This window comes from Leuresthes tenuis, unplaced genomic scaffold (assembly GCF_036924035.1).
Source record: "Leuresthes tenuis unplaced genomic scaffold, fLeuTen1.0.hap1 SCAF_9, whole genome shotgun sequence".
Taxonomy (NCBI): Eukaryota; Metazoa; Chordata; class Actinopteri; order Atheriniformes; family Atherinopsidae; genus Leuresthes; species Leuresthes tenuis.
The window spans coordinates 9845101-9863699 of NW_027325363.1; the positions used below are offsets into that span (position 1 = coordinate 9845101).

The 18599-nt window shown below is 38.3% G+C and overlaps 1 protein-coding gene across 1 annotated transcript; it reads right to left on the minus strand.

The window, feature by feature from the left end:
• Positions 1-2792: 2792 nt before the first annotated feature.
• slc13a5b (solute carrier family 13 member 5b) lies at positions 2793-12561 on the minus strand. Its single transcript, XM_072392228.1, has 12 exons — positions 12369-12561; positions 11448-11576; positions 11229-11365; positions 10797-11017; positions 10477-10657; positions 10266-10388; positions 9915-10127; positions 9712-9818; positions 9499-9620; positions 9180-9341; positions 7055-7192; positions 2793-3954 (listed from the first exon to the last, which is right to left on the minus strand). The coding sequence occupies exons 1-12, from the start codon at positions 12465-12467 to the stop codon at positions 3829-3831; spliced, it is 1758 nt and encodes a 585-aa protein (XP_072248329.1). The 5' UTR covers positions 12468-12561; the 3' UTR covers positions 2793-3828.
• Between the last annotated feature and the right edge of the window lie 6038 nt (positions 12562-18599).

Below are 18599 nucleotides of genomic sequence, written 5' to 3' on the forward strand. Positions count from 1 at the left end.
CCAGGGTTATCCACAAAATTTAAACAATGAAGACCTAAGAAAGAGGCGATGAAACAATACCTACTTGAATGATATGTTCATATTCCCTAATATTCTTGAAAAGTATTACACTTGGAAGCCTGGATTATTTGCCCCAAGTGAACACTTCGCCCATTTGCTAATGCTGCATTGAAGATGCAGCACAACTAAATCATTCACTCAATTCTTGACAGATCTCTTCAGTAGTCATTTTGTAGAGAAATTGCATTTTTTTTCTGCCATTATACGATCAGCTGAGGTGGAAACATTATTGTCACGATGGCAATCTGAAACTTCAGGGGGCGTGAAATTTGTTTTTATAACTGATGATGTTGTTTAGCAAAAACTATTAAAGGAGCATTTACATCCTTAAGCACTATTATCAAACTGCAAAGAACAAAACACAGTAACTAAAATGAAAGTACTCAACACAGAAAAAGGCCTTCTCTGACTATATATTATCACTGATTACTGTTGCAGATGCATTCAAAAGTAAAAGCAAGATATAGTTTTTAGCAAATGGAGCTAATTTTGAACAACTGCATGTAACTAATGACATTATTGATATTTGTTTGTCATTCTAAATCCTCATTAATTATCTTTCCACCACTGTTAACACGTTGCAATAGTACTAAGCACAGCTGGGGTCGTTGGACTTCATAAGTTGATCTGATGGGTTCTACTGAAATGTTAAAGGATCATTAAAACTGTTGCAATTTACTGAATTTGACTCCAAAAAGATCTGGTTGATGCATTGGTAAAAAATGGTATTTTGTTTTTTGGATACATATAGCTCAACCCTGGACCTCAAATTTTAATGTTTTGTATTTGTTTTTATTGCTTTTTTTTCTTTACCTTTGCATCTCTGTGCTAAAATATTAAAATAATCAATAAATAAAGAGCTAAAAAAAAGGAAGACTGTTACAATTAAGCTAGAGAGTAAATGTCTGGACCATTCGGGATTTGACGCATTTCAATGTTGTTAAAAAGTCATATAAATGTAGAGCTATTCCTGCTATGTTACTGATCTCTGTGATACTCAGTCAACACAACAACTCTCTTCTATTATTTGAACATATAGTTATTCTAATAACATATTATTCAAGAGGTAATACTGTAAAAAGTTTGATGCACATAGTATGTTTTATGTTTCTGTTTCTAAAAAAAATATCTTTAGCTGTCTTTGTAGCTTTGTCTATAATTCTGTATTAAATGTGATTCACAGAGGGTCAAAGAGTACAAAGAAAGGCCCTCTGTCCTTTTTTGGATGTTTTAGTTTTTGGCCTGACTCGTATACACAGCTTAATTGGATAACCCAGTTGCTACCTGAAACCATGTATCCACACAGGTCTTTATTCGCCAACCAGACAACCACTATATTGTGCTCACATGTAACTGATACAGAAGAGGTTAAAAGCCAATGTGGTTTTAAAAAGCTTTCCCGTTTGCAAAATACTTTCAAATTCAACAGGTGGATGAAACAAGAAAAGTTGCTGTTTGACCTTTTGGACATCCAGAAGATATCCTTGGCACCCCAATCCAATTATATAAGCGTGGAAGTCATTTATTAAGCTTGCAACTTGCTTACTCTGCAGCCAGAGGACCTTGTTTATAATGTGTTAACAGATATGAGTTTTTGGGTTCACCAGAGGCCACGTGCGTAAAGTCCATTGCAAGAAAATCCCACCAATGTGAACAGCCAGAAAGTCTCATGTCTAAAGACTTATATGTATATATAGCCAGTAATGGAGGCTATGATACAGAAGGACGCGTTTCAATTGGATAATGAGTGGGTGGCATAAAGGCAGCAAAGGGAGAGAAAGGCACTGTAATTACACAAGTGTTCTTCCCCACTGGGATCCAAGATCATAGTCATCTGAAATGCTCTCTGCACCCAACTAGTAGTTAACCAACAACCATCTTCCGTTGTAATTGTCTTACAGAAATGTGGTGAGAACTTTGATGTGATCCTTTCATTTCTTTCTTTTACGCTACCTTTGCTTGTACATCCATCACAGTCACAAAATACCACCTGCATGGTTTGGTGTTGGTCACTGTCGTATAAGTGAAGTCTTGCTGTTGATGATCTGTCTTCAAAACATATGACCCATCATGGTGTTAGATAATGATTTGGAAACCGGTAGGCTGTAATAAAAGTATCTGGGGTCTTTAAATGCAGACGTGCAAAATGTCATCTTTCATAATGTTTATGACGCAAGACAATGCTGACTGTATCACGGACTTAACCCTTGGCTCATGCAGTGTCTCGTAAGAGGACAATGACACAGAACTCCAGCAGCAGACGTGTCTTTCAGTCCAGGATTGTGGTGGCATTCCACACTGCATTCACAGGATTATATTAGATTTGTGCACAAGACAAGTGGTCAGTTAGCAAGAGGTAATGTCACAAAAACACTTTAAAGCACATCCATGAGTTATGTGAAGTTGAGAAAGAGCAGATAAAATGTGATGAAAGTGAGATCATTTTGTTTTTGATGACTACGTATGATGAAGGACAATACTAGTCACAGACTCCTCATTGTTTAAACCGTGTCCACAGTTACTGTTGGAAACTGTCAACATCTGATTGTAAAGTCAGAGATTATATATTTGAATAGAAGTTAAGAGCACTGAGTACATAACCAGAGCAACTGACCATATTGTGTCTTGATTGGGTTCAACAAGACACAAAACACAGAAACTGACTGTAGTAAAACTTGTTTTTATCTTTTTTATTTCATGTGTGCAAAAGAATATGTACATCACTTACACAATGATTCTTAAATACATCTTAATTGCAGTATTCATTGTTCTAATGGGTCACTATATGAGAATAGTCCATAAACAGATACATTTGAGTATGTATTTATATAAGGCACTATGACTGGACCGTATGATTACATGTGCTTTCTTTTCTTGAAATGGTAGTTGTAGACTTGTAATCGGATCTTATATACATACACAGCTGCCTTTAATTTCTAGATACAAAAATGTCAAACTTAACGGTCCATCTTTGTTACCTTAACCCTATGTAAACATAAGTGCTTATAACATTCAGCTGTGGAAAAAGTATTCAAAATTTATTTGTATGTTGTTATGCTTGTACAGAATTTTGGAGCAAAATACATCAGTAGTAAAAGTGATCATTAGGCAGCTGCCATTGTCACAGTGTAATTGTATTATTATTATGAATGTATTCACATATTAGTGGAATTTTAATGTTGCATCTGTTTACATTGGATTAAATTTGTACTACTTTATATGCAATATGATGTACTTTCAGTGTAAACTCTTAATAAGTAATACAACTCCCAGACAAGTGTAACAAATGAATAAAAGTCCCTAAGTACAAGTACCCCAATATTTCAGTTGCAAGAAGGCTTATTGCTCTTAATATATGCTACATGTATGCTAAATTAAACTAAACAAAACTTAAACCATATTAACACCAGTCCCTCTGAATTACTCTGATAAAGAGATGCTTGAGTGATGTCACTAGACTAAACTGCTAAGGACTCTGAAAGATTCTCTGTATTTATATATATAAACACAGACAGTATTTGGCTTCTGTCATATCTTTTTGGGCATAAGGAATCTTCTTCAGAGTTTAACTTCAATATGTGTAGGAAATAAATGTTATCTCCACCCATCTTCAAATTCATCAACACTTTCTCTCACTAGCAAAACTTGAGATGGTAATTAAACACATGAAGTTCGCTGTTTGGTCCTGTGCTGTCAATCTGACCATAGGTCTTGTGGTTGGTGAAGGCCAGGTGTGTACAAGTATTCTCCTATACAGTGAAAACAGACTCACACCCCTGTGTAGTTGGCCCATGAAGGGAAGGTGTCCAGTTGAAATATGGCCCTTCCCCAGCTGTTAATGGACAGTGTTATACATACGATGCCGATGATGTTCATGACTATTCCTGTCTTAGCCTGGTGAGGGAGAAGACAATCCAGTGATTTTAAGGCAGAAATTCATATAGTTTAAGTCATTAACAAAGATTTCTGTACATCAAAGCCTTCCTCTGTTGAATTTACTGAGAGCTATCAGTGGTGTGATTAGATCTTTGCCAGAATTTTCCACTGTTTGCTTTTTGACTCTGTCTTCTTGAGATACCACTGTCATATACGTAGATCTGCAGATACAAGGTCACAGCCACAAATGTGCTTGCTTATCATAAGTGTTGTAAACAGAGACATAACAGGCCTGGCTGTGTTCAGAGGTAGCAGAATATGCCTCTCAGACACTCATAATCAGTCATAAAATGGAGTTTTTGTTTTCTTTTGGTTTTCACAGATCTGTTCTGCTTTTTTATAGGTACAGGTGAGCAATGTTGGTTAAATAGTATTTAAATTTCATATTTACTGCAAAAACACACTGTAAATATGTGTTTAGATGGAAAGCTACATTCAATTTGGAGGCAATACTAATCCTAAAAAACGTGAAACTTCTTATCCAGAATAATCTGGGATAATTTCCTCTCCACGTCTATTGTATTGTAATGTATGTGTGAAATAGCAAACTTTTTTAAAGCGGGCCACAGTTCTCTGCCTTCCTGAGAAGTTCTATATCAGGGTACAGAGAAAGAGAGTCTTCCCATGACGTGAACCTCAGATTCAAGAGGAACAATGCAGTTTTTGTCCTGGCTGTGTAAAACTAAACCAGCTGCTTAGTTTCTCAGGGATCTTGGGGTATGTGTGTGAGTTTGTTATTATTTTACTTCTAACAGCAAACTGCTTTTTTGAGTGTTGTTAATTTGTTAAATTTTCAATTTGTTTCTGTACTTTAGAGTGCATTCAGAGTTTTGTCTTGTTCTGTAAAGCGCTTGTGTTGCACTTGCTACGAAAATAAAAATAAGTTTAGTTGAGTTGTTCAGGTAGGTTATATGTGCTTTGTTAATTTAGCTGATTAGTGCCACATCAACATTCTCAAAAAAGAAGTTGTTGATTTCTGAGTAGATCAATGTTGTTCCCTTATTTAAAGTCTGAGCTGTAGGCTACACTTGGTTATGTTGGTGCTGTTGTTGGTGCTTAACCTCAGCTCTGCTTTGGAAATGACAGAAGTTATAGTGGATAAACATTGGTTTTGAAGCAGAATTTGATCAACAGGTAACATCATCTCCTACTTCTATGTGCTGTTAGCTTTTTGAATGATAGCATGTTTGTCCGTCTGCATTCAACAATTACCCATCTGCAGTGGCTGACAGCAACACAGACGGATACCGTCACATATACTGAGATGCCAGATGGTTTGTGTCCTTCTTAAAATGCACCACAAGCATAGCCACTCATTGAACTGGAACTGCCTTTGCTGATACTTAAAACCTGACTTTAGCTGCCAGTATAGGAAACTGATTGGTCTGAAATTTTGTCTTGTGGACATTACATAGCTTGTAGTATGGCAAGATGGATTATCTCATGAATCCAGCTGCATTGCAAGCTAAAAGCTGCAAGCTGTGAGTGGTGGCTAAAAGAATAAGAGGTGGAAATTACTTCTGACACAGAAACAGACTCATAGTGGGTACACCTGTTTTAAATAGTTTGTTGCTTAAGTTTTTGAGGGCCGTTTCGGTGGCTGCTTGGACTGATTTAATATAGGTTGATGGTAAATGGTCAACTCCTGCAAACCTACAGGTTTTGCAAAGTGGAACCATTCATTTGGAAGGTTTGGAGATTTAACTGTTACTGTCTGAACCATATTGCCCTTCAGTCCAAGTGCAACAGTTAAGTGGTGCAATTTAAAATAGCAAAGCAAAGGTCTGCTTCATTTTTAAAAAAAATGACAGCCTAACAGAAATGTTGACAGAAACTAAATACTACTTTTCATAACTTACAAAGAGTCATTTACATTGTTAAACAACGATTAAACGATTAAACAATGATGTTTCTACAGTAATCCAGAACAGACAAACGAAAAAGTTTTCTGTGTTTTTAGCAGCCACTGCAATTTCTTTTTTCATGCTAGGAGGGGAATGGCAAGGTAGGGGGTATACAACCTGTTACGTAAAGTATTTTCACCACTAGAAGCCATTAAAACCTCCCCAGTGGACTTTTAAGAATGTGATTTATCTTCTCATCTAATTAGCAGCACCGTAGCCATGCACTGTATTTTGCATTTCCCAAAATGTTGAATAATTGTGCAGCTGGGATAAGCTCCGGCCCCCTGGGTTACACAGCTCAACATTAACATATGATTTTGACAAAAAAGAAAATAATTACTCAGGTATAGAAAATGGATGGACAACCCTAAATGTATAACAGTGCCAGATGAGATTATATAGGATTTGCTCTCAATATGGCTCAGGATTTGACCTTAATGACAGTGCACAGAAAAGTGATATTATGATTGTGAGGAGTAAGGAGGGTTATATACTATTATTTCCTGACTTATCTTGATCTGGTATTGTCCTTAGAGTGTGTGATGAGGTTAAATACTTTGGACATTATATAACTGATCACCTGACTGGTGATAGGGACATTTACAGACAATGTTGTATAATGTATGCACAAGCTAATATGCTGATATATAAGTTTAGTCTGTGCTCTGTCCAAGTAAAGTTTGCACTTTTAAAAGCATATTGTATGCCCCATGTATACTGCACATTTGTGTGCTACAGAAAGACTAGTATGCAGAAACTCAATGCTGAATATGATGATCAAATGAGGCTGCTGCTTCAGGTGCTACGATGGAACAGCACAAGCAAAATATGTGTTAGTGCTGGCATATCTACTATTATGCTGTATTGCACAATCTCATGTGCTGATATATGTGTAGGTTATTGGACCCTGCAAGCAGCATAATTTCAACACTGACGAACCCTGCATTAAGCTCAGTCAGGTTCTAGTCAGGTATGTGGAACCATTGGCATCTCAGCCTTTATATGCATTTGTGACATTGTAGATTTTCTTTTCTTTGTTCCTCTTCTGTTATTATTGTTGCCATGGGCCTGTGTGTGTGTGTTTATTAAAGTAATATGATATATATGAGAATAAAAAAGTAACACAGTAAACAACAAACCACTGCAATACTTACCATGTCCACAACCTTGAGGTAGCCATAGGAGAAGACTATGGCATTTGGAGGGGTGGCAACCGGCAGCATGAAGGCAAAAGAGGCACTCAGAGTACAAGGCACCATGACGTACAGTGGATTCATTCCAATGGACTGAGACTGAAATAATCACACATTAGGTTTCAACAGTCTAAACCAGGGATTAACACAGTCCTGATCACAAAATCCTCAACTCCTCCATCTGGTAACTTTTCTGCAACTGTAATCACTGACTCATAACTCAGAGTGAAATGTGTGTAAGTCTGCCAGAGTGAAAACTCTCATTAGGTAGGTGTAATTAAGATGTAATTCCTGCTAGTCTAGTGCTGAGTCATGCTATCCAAAAAGGAAAAGCACACATGTGTAGCGATAATGGCAGACTACTATGTTTCAGAGAACATTATTGTGTGGAATTTGCTTCTGAATTACATATCCTGCGGCAGAGTAGCTTAAACAAGTGCACAGTAATTTATGGTTCTCAAAATAAACAGAGTGAAAAAAGAAAACTAAACTTTATAGTAAGGTTACTTTAAACTGTAGGTAGTAGGCTACATCATGTCACCATGATGCTGGTGTTTTGTATTTTTGTTTAAATCAAAGATTCAGATGACACACAAAATCAAATGCCACAAGCTAATATTGCTCCAAAATTTAATCTCCACACTTCTGATATCTGATCTAATATTTACTGGTTCCTCTCTTAACTTTCTGTCTTTATTTGCAAATGCTCTTGTGCGCTTCCATTGCTTTTCACATAGAAAATATCAAACTGGAGGCTCCTACTTGCCACTGTCTTTTGTAACCCGTCTTTTGCATTCTAGTGCTCAGCTTGTGGTCACAGTAATGCCATTCTTCAGCAGCAGCAGGGCAGGCAGTGGCACAGGGTAGTGAGCTGAATTGGTGTGTTTGGCAGGTTATTAATGGGAGGAGGGGGCCATAGTAGGGGACCAAACATATTCAGTTTGAATGACCAACTAAATAGGCAGCCAAGCGTGGAAAAATAGGCTGGCTTTCACTGGGAGTAGTGTCAGTGCTAGACCCCAATTGACCCTTCCGTAAGCCCCGCCCCCCTTGGTTACTGTTGCTATGCCAGTCAAGCTTTCCCTTCTAGAGCGAGAAACATGGAGTTTTTACCGGTACTGTTAACTCATATTCCTCAGGAATTATCTGACATTTTCTGGCAAAATTCTTCAGAGGTGTCACAGAGAAGCAGACAAAAAGGCCTCCAATATGCGTCTGAAAGATACGTTAATTTAATACCAGATTAAATGTTGTCGGAGTTCAAACGAAGAGGAACTCAAAATAGAGGGAAATGTACACCGCTCTCAATTGTAAGTGCCAGGCACCACATGTGCTGACACTTCGAATAAAAAAACAGCACATACAAGAACAGCAATGTTATTTTACAGCAGGGTAACTCAATATATATTCTTTAAATTTAAATTTAATGTTAATGATAATTAAATGTTCCCTCCTTGAGGAAGAAGACGAAAGCAGCCACAGGATTTGGGAAGTCAGTTGTAGGGCGTCCCTTCACAAAATGCTAAAAGATATCAGTATGTCAGAACTTGTCTCGATCGGTTAGTATTCATGTTGCTTAAATATTACACAGTGGCTCAACAGAGACGTCTTTTTTAACATTATCACACAAAGCTATGGTTAGCTAACGTTAGCTAGGACTTTACCTTAGAACAAACGTAGGTGCCCTCATTGATATTGGAGGGATACAACTGTTCATGTGGTCTTTCACATTGCTTTATCCACACCCGGCATCTTTCTTGTTAAGTCTTGGGCATGGGAAAAGCAAAGAATTCAACACCAACCTCCAAACTTCTTGGATATCGACTGTCGGACTTGCAAGATCCGTATGCACACCACGTCGGCTTATTGCTTTCTGCCGAGAGCTTGACTGGCCTCTTGTGCATAGTTACGGTTGCTAACGTAGCATTGGACAGAAGCCATTTGTGGGAGGGGCTTAGCGAAGGGTTAAATAGGGGAAATCAGTTGACATTACTCCAGGGCGCACTTCATCTGAGTGAACCACTGCTGCCATGCAAGATCCCCCCCCAATAAGTCACATGAAACTTTTTGTGAGAGTTGTTCTTACCATTGAAGCTAAGACAGGTAGGAAGAGAGTCGCAGTGGCCACATTACTTGTGCACTCTGTGAAGGTAGCAATTAGTAGACATAAGATGATAGCAATTGCCCAGGGAGGGATAGTTTGCAGGGGAGTCATCTGATTTCCCATCCATTTTGAAAGTCCTGATTCCTGAACATAACATAACATAACATAACATAACATAACATAACATAACATAACATAACATAACATAACATAACATAACATAACATAACATAACATAACACAACATAACACAACACAACACAACACAACACAACAGAATTTAACTGTTTTTGCCACTTACTTCACTTCCCTTTGCCAGAGCAAAACCTCCTCCGAGAAGTAGCACAATGCCCCATGGTAACTTCTTTTGGGCAACTTTCCAGGTGAGGAGAGGTGGCGTTCGTCCAGAAGACTGATGAGGTGCTTCAAATCAAATAAATAAAATACATGAAGGTTTAAATCTCAACACTGTACAACGACATATGACCTATACTCTTTCAGAATGATGACTCACCTGCGTCAAAACTTCGATTCCTCCGTGAACAAAAACGTGGAGGTTGAGAGGGCAGAACGAAGAGAAGGACAGCCACAAAAATTGCCACTGTGGCATCTGTCACATACCTAAGAGGTGGGAGGATGAAAGAAACCCTGTATAAAACTGATTCATATATAAGTTAAAATTTATTCAGAATTTAAAAAGTTTTAAAAAGTACAAACTCTGCTTTGGAGTTAAAGATATTTGTTGCCCAGCCATCGACGAAACCTGGATCCCTTGTGAACCACATGAGCACCAACAAAGTAAAGAGACTCAGGACACTTATTTCTCCAAAAGACATGGACCCCAGGAGACGATATTGCTCAACGATCACATTATAGGCCGCAATCTCCTTCTCTGTCTTCACAGCCCCGCAGCCCCAGGTCTTCTTAAAGCTAGAGAGGGATCACATGGCAATCAAAATCTTTGTGTCACCTCTACATTCAATCACACTGTTGATGCGGCAAAAAGTTTTTTGATGCCGATTCAAGTCTCTGCCAGAAGAATTAGGCTTTAGCCATCATCAGACTCACTTGAATCCCATGTAGACAAACTGCAGCCAAAGCCAGGCTAGTATGAGCATGATGATCATGTTTGGGAAGGCGAAGCCAAACCAGGAGGCAAAATTAATCACGTCCCCATTATCAGGAAACAGTCTAATAAAAATGACAATAGAGTAAAATGTATTAAAAACAAGATTGTAAATAAAGACATGCAACTTGTAATTGATAAGGAGACACTCACTGGTTCATCTGGCCATTTAAGACCAGATTGGGGCCAGTTCCTGTCAGTGTGGCTGTACCACCAATGCTGGCAGCATAACAAACACACAGGGTCATCCCTTTACACATTCTCAGTCTTTCTGCTGCCTCCTTGTGCTTGGCAACTTCTGCTGAGGCATCTAAGAAAGTCACCACCACTGGGCCTTTAAACAAAGAGGGAGGAATGAAGAATGAAAGAGTTACTTGCACTACAGTTTTCCAACTAGAAAAAGTCACGATCTTGCAGATTTTCTTTTTTTTTCTTTGCATACAACATTTTACTGAATGTTGACAAGGGCTCACCCTGTCCCTCATTCTGTTTCTCTGTCTGTGTAGGACATTTGCTGTCAGTCTCTGATGTCTGGACCTCCTCATCTGAGCTGAGGATTTGAGGTACTTCTGTCTCACTGGTGTTGAGCTGCTCGAGCACTGCTTGGACAATAGGCACCATCATGGCGGTTGTAGCCGTGTTACTGATCCACATGGATAAGAACGCAGTAACACCCATGAAACCCAGCATCAGACTGTCAGGGATATTTCAAGAATGAAAAAAAGAATGTTATGTGTGTTTTATAACCAACAGTGACAAAGACAGTAAAAGCACGCTTTTATGATGCAATAAAAACGTTGAACATAGCGCTTTTATCTATAGTGTATATTGATGTTTTTATCTTCATAGCTGATTAAATATGCTGAGCAAATGGATGATAACTGGTATATCACCAAACCACTCACAGTGCTGGACGGACACCAACCAAAAGTAGCACCCTCAAAGCAATGCGCTTGTGCAGATTCCAGTGCTCCACGGCCACAGCAACCATCAGCCCTCCCACAAACAACAAGTTTGTGTCCTTCAGGTACTGCATACACACCTAAAAAAAGCAGGGTCACACAAAGCAGGGTGTGGTAGTAGACTTTTTCACAAAGATCATAAACTGTGGTGTTAACACTTACATCTTTGGACTCCATTATTCCAAACAAAGGGAAAAGGAGAGCAGGGAGGAGTGCCGTCACAGCTAGTGGTAGTACCTCTGTGCACCAGTACACTGCCATCAGGATGATTACATAGGCACATTCTGCCTCCTGTTAGAAATATAAATAAAATAATCCAGATCCACTCAACTCAATACAGTAAAATCCACAAATACTTGAGATCAGAAAGTGTCACATAATTTTTTAATGATGTTTAGTTGTTTCAAAGGGTGATGATAGGTTTGGTCTATTGTTTCTGGCCACCCTCTTGTACGTTTGTTTACAGAACACTTATTACCTCACTTTCCTTAATTTATAATAATGTACTGACATTTTCAATCATTTTCTCTTTCTCTTAAAAGAGACATGTTCTTTTGCTTTGTAGACAAGTACTTCAGTTCATGTTAGACCAACCTGTAATTTGTAATCATGCTTAAGGCTTTTCTGCATTGCAGCCAATGCCTATCATAACTGTATGTCTCTGTACAACATGTAGAAGTTAACAATGTGGACAGAGCCCTTTGATAATGTGTTCCCACGCTGGTCATGACAATTCATGTTAACAGCAAAGAGTTAAAATAAGAAGACTTAAGAGTGCACCAGCCCCCGGCAACAGTGGACATCTCACTTGCCGGTGGGAACAGGTGCAACAGAGAAACAAGTGCAAAACAGCCCTATTAGTTCAGAGGGCAACTGAAAGAAAAATGTCTATGACCAGTTAAAAGTTTGCTAAATTTAGTTAATGCATGCGTCAAATCTCTATGTACAAGTAAGTAATTAAGTAATATGCCAAATAGTAGCCTTAACGACTGCCGGTAACGGGCTAGACATCAGTTTCATTCTATCAATTTTTGGCAAAGTTTTATCCGGTATTTTTTTTACTCAGATTCTGTTGCAACATACCGATGTCCCGATCACTAGAGGCAGTGGAAGAAGAATACATGGGGCTGCAAAGAGGATGAGCCCATTTTTAACAGAGGAAAGATATCTGAAGAATCCCATCCTGGAGGAAAACGGAGTAAAGAAGCATGAACACCATGCATCGCGATTTTGAGGCTCAGGGGAGATGAGGAGGAGGAGGCGGGAGGAGGAGGAGGGAAGTCCTGCAGCGAATAAGGACGAGAGTGTTGATTGACGAAAATGAGTGAGAGTGGGAGTATGAGATGAGTGCACAGAACAGAAGAATCGATATAGGTGGGGGAAAGTTAGCGCACCTAGTCAGAACGCCAAATAATTCTTCATAGGCTATCAACATTTTTCCTGTCATTGAATCAGCGTATTTAATGTTCTCATCATGAAAACCGATTAGTTATGCAGAAGTGCTGCAAACTCAATAAAAATGTTTGGAACAAGGTTCCATCAGTTTATTCAGAATAATATAACATACCAGTATAATATTGAGCTGACTGTCGTCTGTTTCTCTTACAGTAAAATTCTACTTCACCACTTTCCAGAACATTTTTCCCCTCAAACTTTAGTCACCATACTTTACCAATTAGAAAACATATTTGTAACATCTAAAGGATTGTCATGTGAAAAAGTTTGTGGTCACACAGAGTAAGAGTGGCAAGTGCGGTAGTAGACTTTTTCGCAAAGATCATAAACTGTGGTGATTAACACTTGCATCTTTGGACTGCATTATACCAAACAAAGGGAAAGTCAAGTAATAGGAAATTATTACTTAAATGTATCAGTTTATTCAGATACAGCTTATAGGATATTGTCAATGGACAGAACAAACAATCAACAGATAATCTACTGATAAATATATAATGGAAATGTATACAACTAGAATTGTATACATATTAGTTCAAAATTATGTTCCACCATAACAAACTACAACAGCAAAATTGCTTTTACATAAATGCACAAATAACAACTAATCTAATTGTATTAATTCTAATTATATTAACAGTTTTCTGAAGTGAGTACTTCTCAAGAAACATTCTAAATGCAAGACTTGTTGTTTGTACCAAATGAACAATGTGGTATCACTCAGCTTTTCTAAATTATGTTAAAACTTCTGCCACCACTGACATGTACAGGTGTGTTAACAGACAGAGCACTTTCTCTACATTAAGATATAAAGATCACTGTCAGGAACTTTTTACTATCTGCGTTGTAATATTCCAATAAAGATAATTGTACTTCACAGGTGGTGTCATTTCAATCATTTCTACACGGCCTTATATTGGTAGATCAAACATACCTTTGAACTGAAATCAACTGCCAGAGAATTTTTTCTTTGTTTTTTAAAAAAACAAAAACAGAATGAGTCATAGCCAGTTACATATGGATGTCAGGAGTCCACAGGAAGTCCAAAAAGCATTGCAATCACCAAAACACCAAAAAAATGATCAATATGTGTTTTGAATGCAATTTTTTAAAATGTTGTATTAGCTGTATTTAATGCTCTTGTATTTTGTGCTGGTAAAATCAATATTGTCAAAACAATTAAATCTCTTTGAACTTGAATGATGAGGAGCTGAACTGTCAACTGATCACCACCTGGTGGTCAGTTGGATCAGGTGGTGGGGGAGGAAGCTGGAACAGGCACCATGTGAGGGTTTGTTGGAAGCCTTTGAAGAAGCCCCAGTTTAGCTCAAATCTCTGGCAGAGCTTCTCCGACATTCAGAGGGAGGGTGTGTGTTTGGGGACTTCATTGCTAATACTGCTCTAAACTGCTCTAAGGTGGTTGGTTCTTATTCAGGACGCTTGATGGTTTATGGAGCTTGAAATGAGGGGAGCCGCCAGGTTGAAATATGAGGCCTACAGAGCCATGTTAGCTTGTGGGATCACAGAGGCACCTGAAAAGCACCAATGGGCAAAGCAGGACATGACTGGGGCAGTTTTAGAGGCAAAAACTTAGGTGTGGAAGGAGTTTGGCTATGGCACATCGCTATCAGTAAGGCTTGAAGAGATTCTGGAAAACTGTCAGACACATCAAGGGAGAAAAGTGATGCTTTGCCAACAATATTTACAGTAGGGTTGGAGTGCTGTCCAGTCAACTGGGGTTTTAATTCAAGGAATACCTCTGAAGATCCTCTCAGCTTGAATGAAATGCCTTGTGGCATTTGGAATAATGGAAATAATGGAAATCATAGGCCTGGGAGTTTTGGGTGGAAGTTGTTGAGATAGTAAAACAACTTTTGGATGACAGGGCCCCAAAGATGGATGAGATAAGTTCTAAACTTCCTGAATGTTGTTGGGCTGTCTTGGTTGACATGCCTGTGGGACATTATGAGGAAGTTGGAAATAGTGCCTCTGGACTGGTAGACTGTTCCTCTTTTTAAAAGGGGGACCAGAGGATGGGTTCCAGCTACTGGGGGATCACACTTCTTAGTCTCCCTGGTTAAGTATAGGGTGTGAGAAGAGTCTGGTAGATAGTCAAACTTTAGATTCTGGAGGAGTAATGTGTTGTTCTTGTGTTCTGTGGGAGGTGCTCCAGAAGTATGAGGCATCAAGCCCTTTGTTATGTGTCATTTGGTCCATGTATAAGTAGAGTCACGTTGTTGTCTGTAAATTGGACTCCTTAAAGGTGGATGTTAACTCCTACATGGCTGTTCTTCATAACTGGTCCAGTCAATAACCTTTATTGACAGAATTTTTTGGCGCAACCAAGGGTGGGAGGGTTTCAAGTTGGGCTGCTTATAAATACATCTGTATTTTTCTGAAACAATGTGGTCCTATTGGCATTATCAACCAGAGAAGTCTAGTATGCACTAGTGCAGTTTGCAACCAAATCTGACGCTGCCAGTATAAGAATTAGCACGTCAAAGTTAGAGGTCATGACCTTTAGTTGGAAAGGTTTGATTTGGAAGGGGAAAGTTTCTGTATCTTGGGATCTTATTCACAAGTGGGGGTAGAGTGGGGCGGAAAATTGAAAGAGGGATTGGGGCAACATCAAGTGATACAAATGCTTTACCAGCCTCATGTGGTGAAGAGAGAGCTGAGCCTAAAGGCAAAGCTAACAATTTCCTAGTCAGTCTATGTTCCAGCTTTTAAGAATGGTCACAAGTTTGGAGAGTGACCGGAAATATGTCATTCTGAGTGTGGGCACTGAAAATGAAGTTTCTCTGAAAGGTGGCTGGCCTGACCCTTAGAGATAGGGCAAGGTGGTCTGGCATCTAGAATGAGCTCAAGAAAAAGTTGCTGCTTCTCTGCATCAAAAGGATCCAGTTGAGGTGATTTGGGTATTGGGTCAGGATGCCTTCAGTTGTCTCCCAGGAGAGATATTTAAGGATCTCTCAAGGAGAGGTGACCTTGGGGCAGCTCCAGGATCCAGAAGATGTTTAATCTCTCAACTTGCTTGGGAAGGAGTAGGCAGGAGGTGGCTGGAGAAAAGTAGCTGTTTAGACTGTTATACCTTAGATCCAGATAAGTATCAGAAGACTCATGGATGGCAAGATGAAAATATTATCAGCCTGTGTGTCAAACATGGCGCAGTAGTACCAACTCTCCATCAAAGAAGAGTCCAAATGTGGAACCTGTGTGGGGGACTACATCACATTCAAGGTGTATGCTGTTGTTGCTGCCACAAATGATTACAGCAAATAGGCAACGCTGTTGCCCGAGCAACAGTGCCAACCTAAAAAAGTTGTTGCAACCATGTTGTCTTTATAAAGTCTAACTTACTCAAACATAGTCCAGGAAATTTTAATCACGTGTGTTTCGTTACCACCAATTCTACCAGGACAGTTATGTGGATTTCCCTTCACCTTATGTTATGTTATATGACTTATATCACTTGCAACTTTTTCATCTGAATTTTTGGTATCTATAAGATATCTTATTCTAACCTCTTACTTAGATGAAAGTTATATATGTCGTCCTTTTATCTGGATCAATGTACCAAATTCATCAGTCAGAGAATGATATAAAAAAGTGTGTGAGGATAATCAATAAAACAGAGAACTGTGTGAGAGTGTGTTCACGTACAATTAATTCATTTTTAAAGAATGCCATGGGTCATATCAGGCAGAGAACCACAAAGAGCACAAGTACACAGCGTAAATTGGAGAACTAATCAAATGAAATAATTTCATGTACATCCTCAAGCTTTCTATGTATTATCTGGTGTCCAGGATTGCACGAAATAACTCATTTTAATCTCAATACAAATTTTAATTAGCAGTAACTCCAATTCAAGCAGAATGACTTTTTTAAAGAGGCAACACGAAGATTATTCATGAACTGCTACTAGCGGTTTTTGGTTTGGCTGGTATCGAGGAACTACATGCTTATACTCAGTAAATGTGGTCTTAAACTTGACAAGGCATTTTTGCAAAGCACTAAGAGCAGAATAAAAAGAGGAACATGATATGCTGAGCCAAGGAATGTCTTGTTCCTTGGCTGTATCTTTTCAGTAAGTTTGCTGACAGTAATTATGCTGCACTTGTGGTGTGCTTGGATGAGGAAAGCTTTTAATTTGTGTCCCTGTAATTATGAGATTCCAAACCAATGTGGTTTTATACGAGTTTCACCAATTTCAAAGACAAAGAAGTGACATTTGTCATCATTTGGACTGTCGATTGACTGAAATTTGAGACTACTTGCCTTTATTCTGTTATTTGCGGTGTCAGTTTTTTATTTATTGATTTATTTATTTTTCTGCTTGTCGGTATGCCTCAGTCACATGCAGCCTATATAAGTAAAGCTATATGTGCATCCAAAATTTACTTCGTGCACAGGAGTCACAAAAATGACAAAAACAAAGTTCACTCAACTCAAAGAAGCACTTATCTTAATTCTACTTAATTCTCCTTAATTGTTTATCAAATCACACTGATATGTTGTAAAGTCGGCAACTCATCTTGAAAGCAGGCTCTATCTAAATCTTCCGAGGTAGAAAATGTTTGAGACATATACATAAATAGACTGACATTATATAAAAATAGATAGACTATTGTTTTATCTTCCATCTGTGTAAACTATAATATAATATTATATATTAATACATAATATATAGATAGATTGATTCAAATACTGGTTTAATCATGATCCTCCCTGGCCACCCAGTGAAGAGTTATCGCGCCCCCCCCCCCAACAAACCACAGCATAAAAGAGAACACTATAGTTGTTACTCCATGTTTATCCTCATATCACTGCAACAAGCCAGATTTGGGGTGTAAAAAAGATAACCTAGTAAAAGATTCATATCAGAGGGCAGTCAGTGGCATTCTTTAAAAGTCTTGCACATTCAAATAATTTTTGTATTTAAAAACCAACCATATGAGAAAACCACAATGAGTCAATTTCAAATGATGTGAGGTAAAGGTTGTGATCCAGTCATATCTTTTGGGATGCAATAACAGACTGCGGCGAACTTGAAGCCAATTAGTCAAAATGGAAAAAGACACAGTAACTGCAAATAATACTCAAAGTCTGCACAAGGCTGCCCAGAGTTTGCCTGTGAATTTTACAGTTAGATTGCCACCTTGTGGATATAGCTCGTACTACAGCCCCAATCCGACAGACACCCAGAATTTCTGTGAAAAACTTGTAAGTTTGTGAGAACCTGAAAAACGTTTTAATTGTAAATTAGCTTATTTTTAGTGGGCATCTCCAATAACATAGTATTTCCTTGGACTTGAAAGTCCAGAATACTTGGAATTATGGCTGGATTTAATTCATGATAGAGACAAATTTTGCAACTTTGTTTCCGACAATTTGGGAAGATGTTTCTACAAAATGTTAGTAAAAAATCATTTGGAAATGTGGAGTCATTTGCAAATCACAGAAACCCTTTAACAAAATGAAAACGCCAAGAAAAATAAAAAAACCAACACATTTAATGTTTGAATATAATAGATGTTGACGGTGATAGTTTTTTGTTGTTGTTGCTGTCACCAACAGGTTTGAAAATAATTGTAAAAGCAGTAATGGATATCACTGTGTTGTGTCTTCTTTAAAGAACATTTTCTAAGAGTGGTGCTGATGAGACAAATCGCCGTATGTTTGAAAAAAAAAGTTTTCCCAAAAAATCTTCACATAATCTAAATCTGTTGTGTAACTAAAGAAAGCGATCCCTGTGTTTTTCATTTTCCGTCATTAGATACCCTGTAAAGGCTTCTCTACAAACAGCACAGATTACTTTGGAGTTAACTTGTTGGATATTATCAGTATTTCACTGAG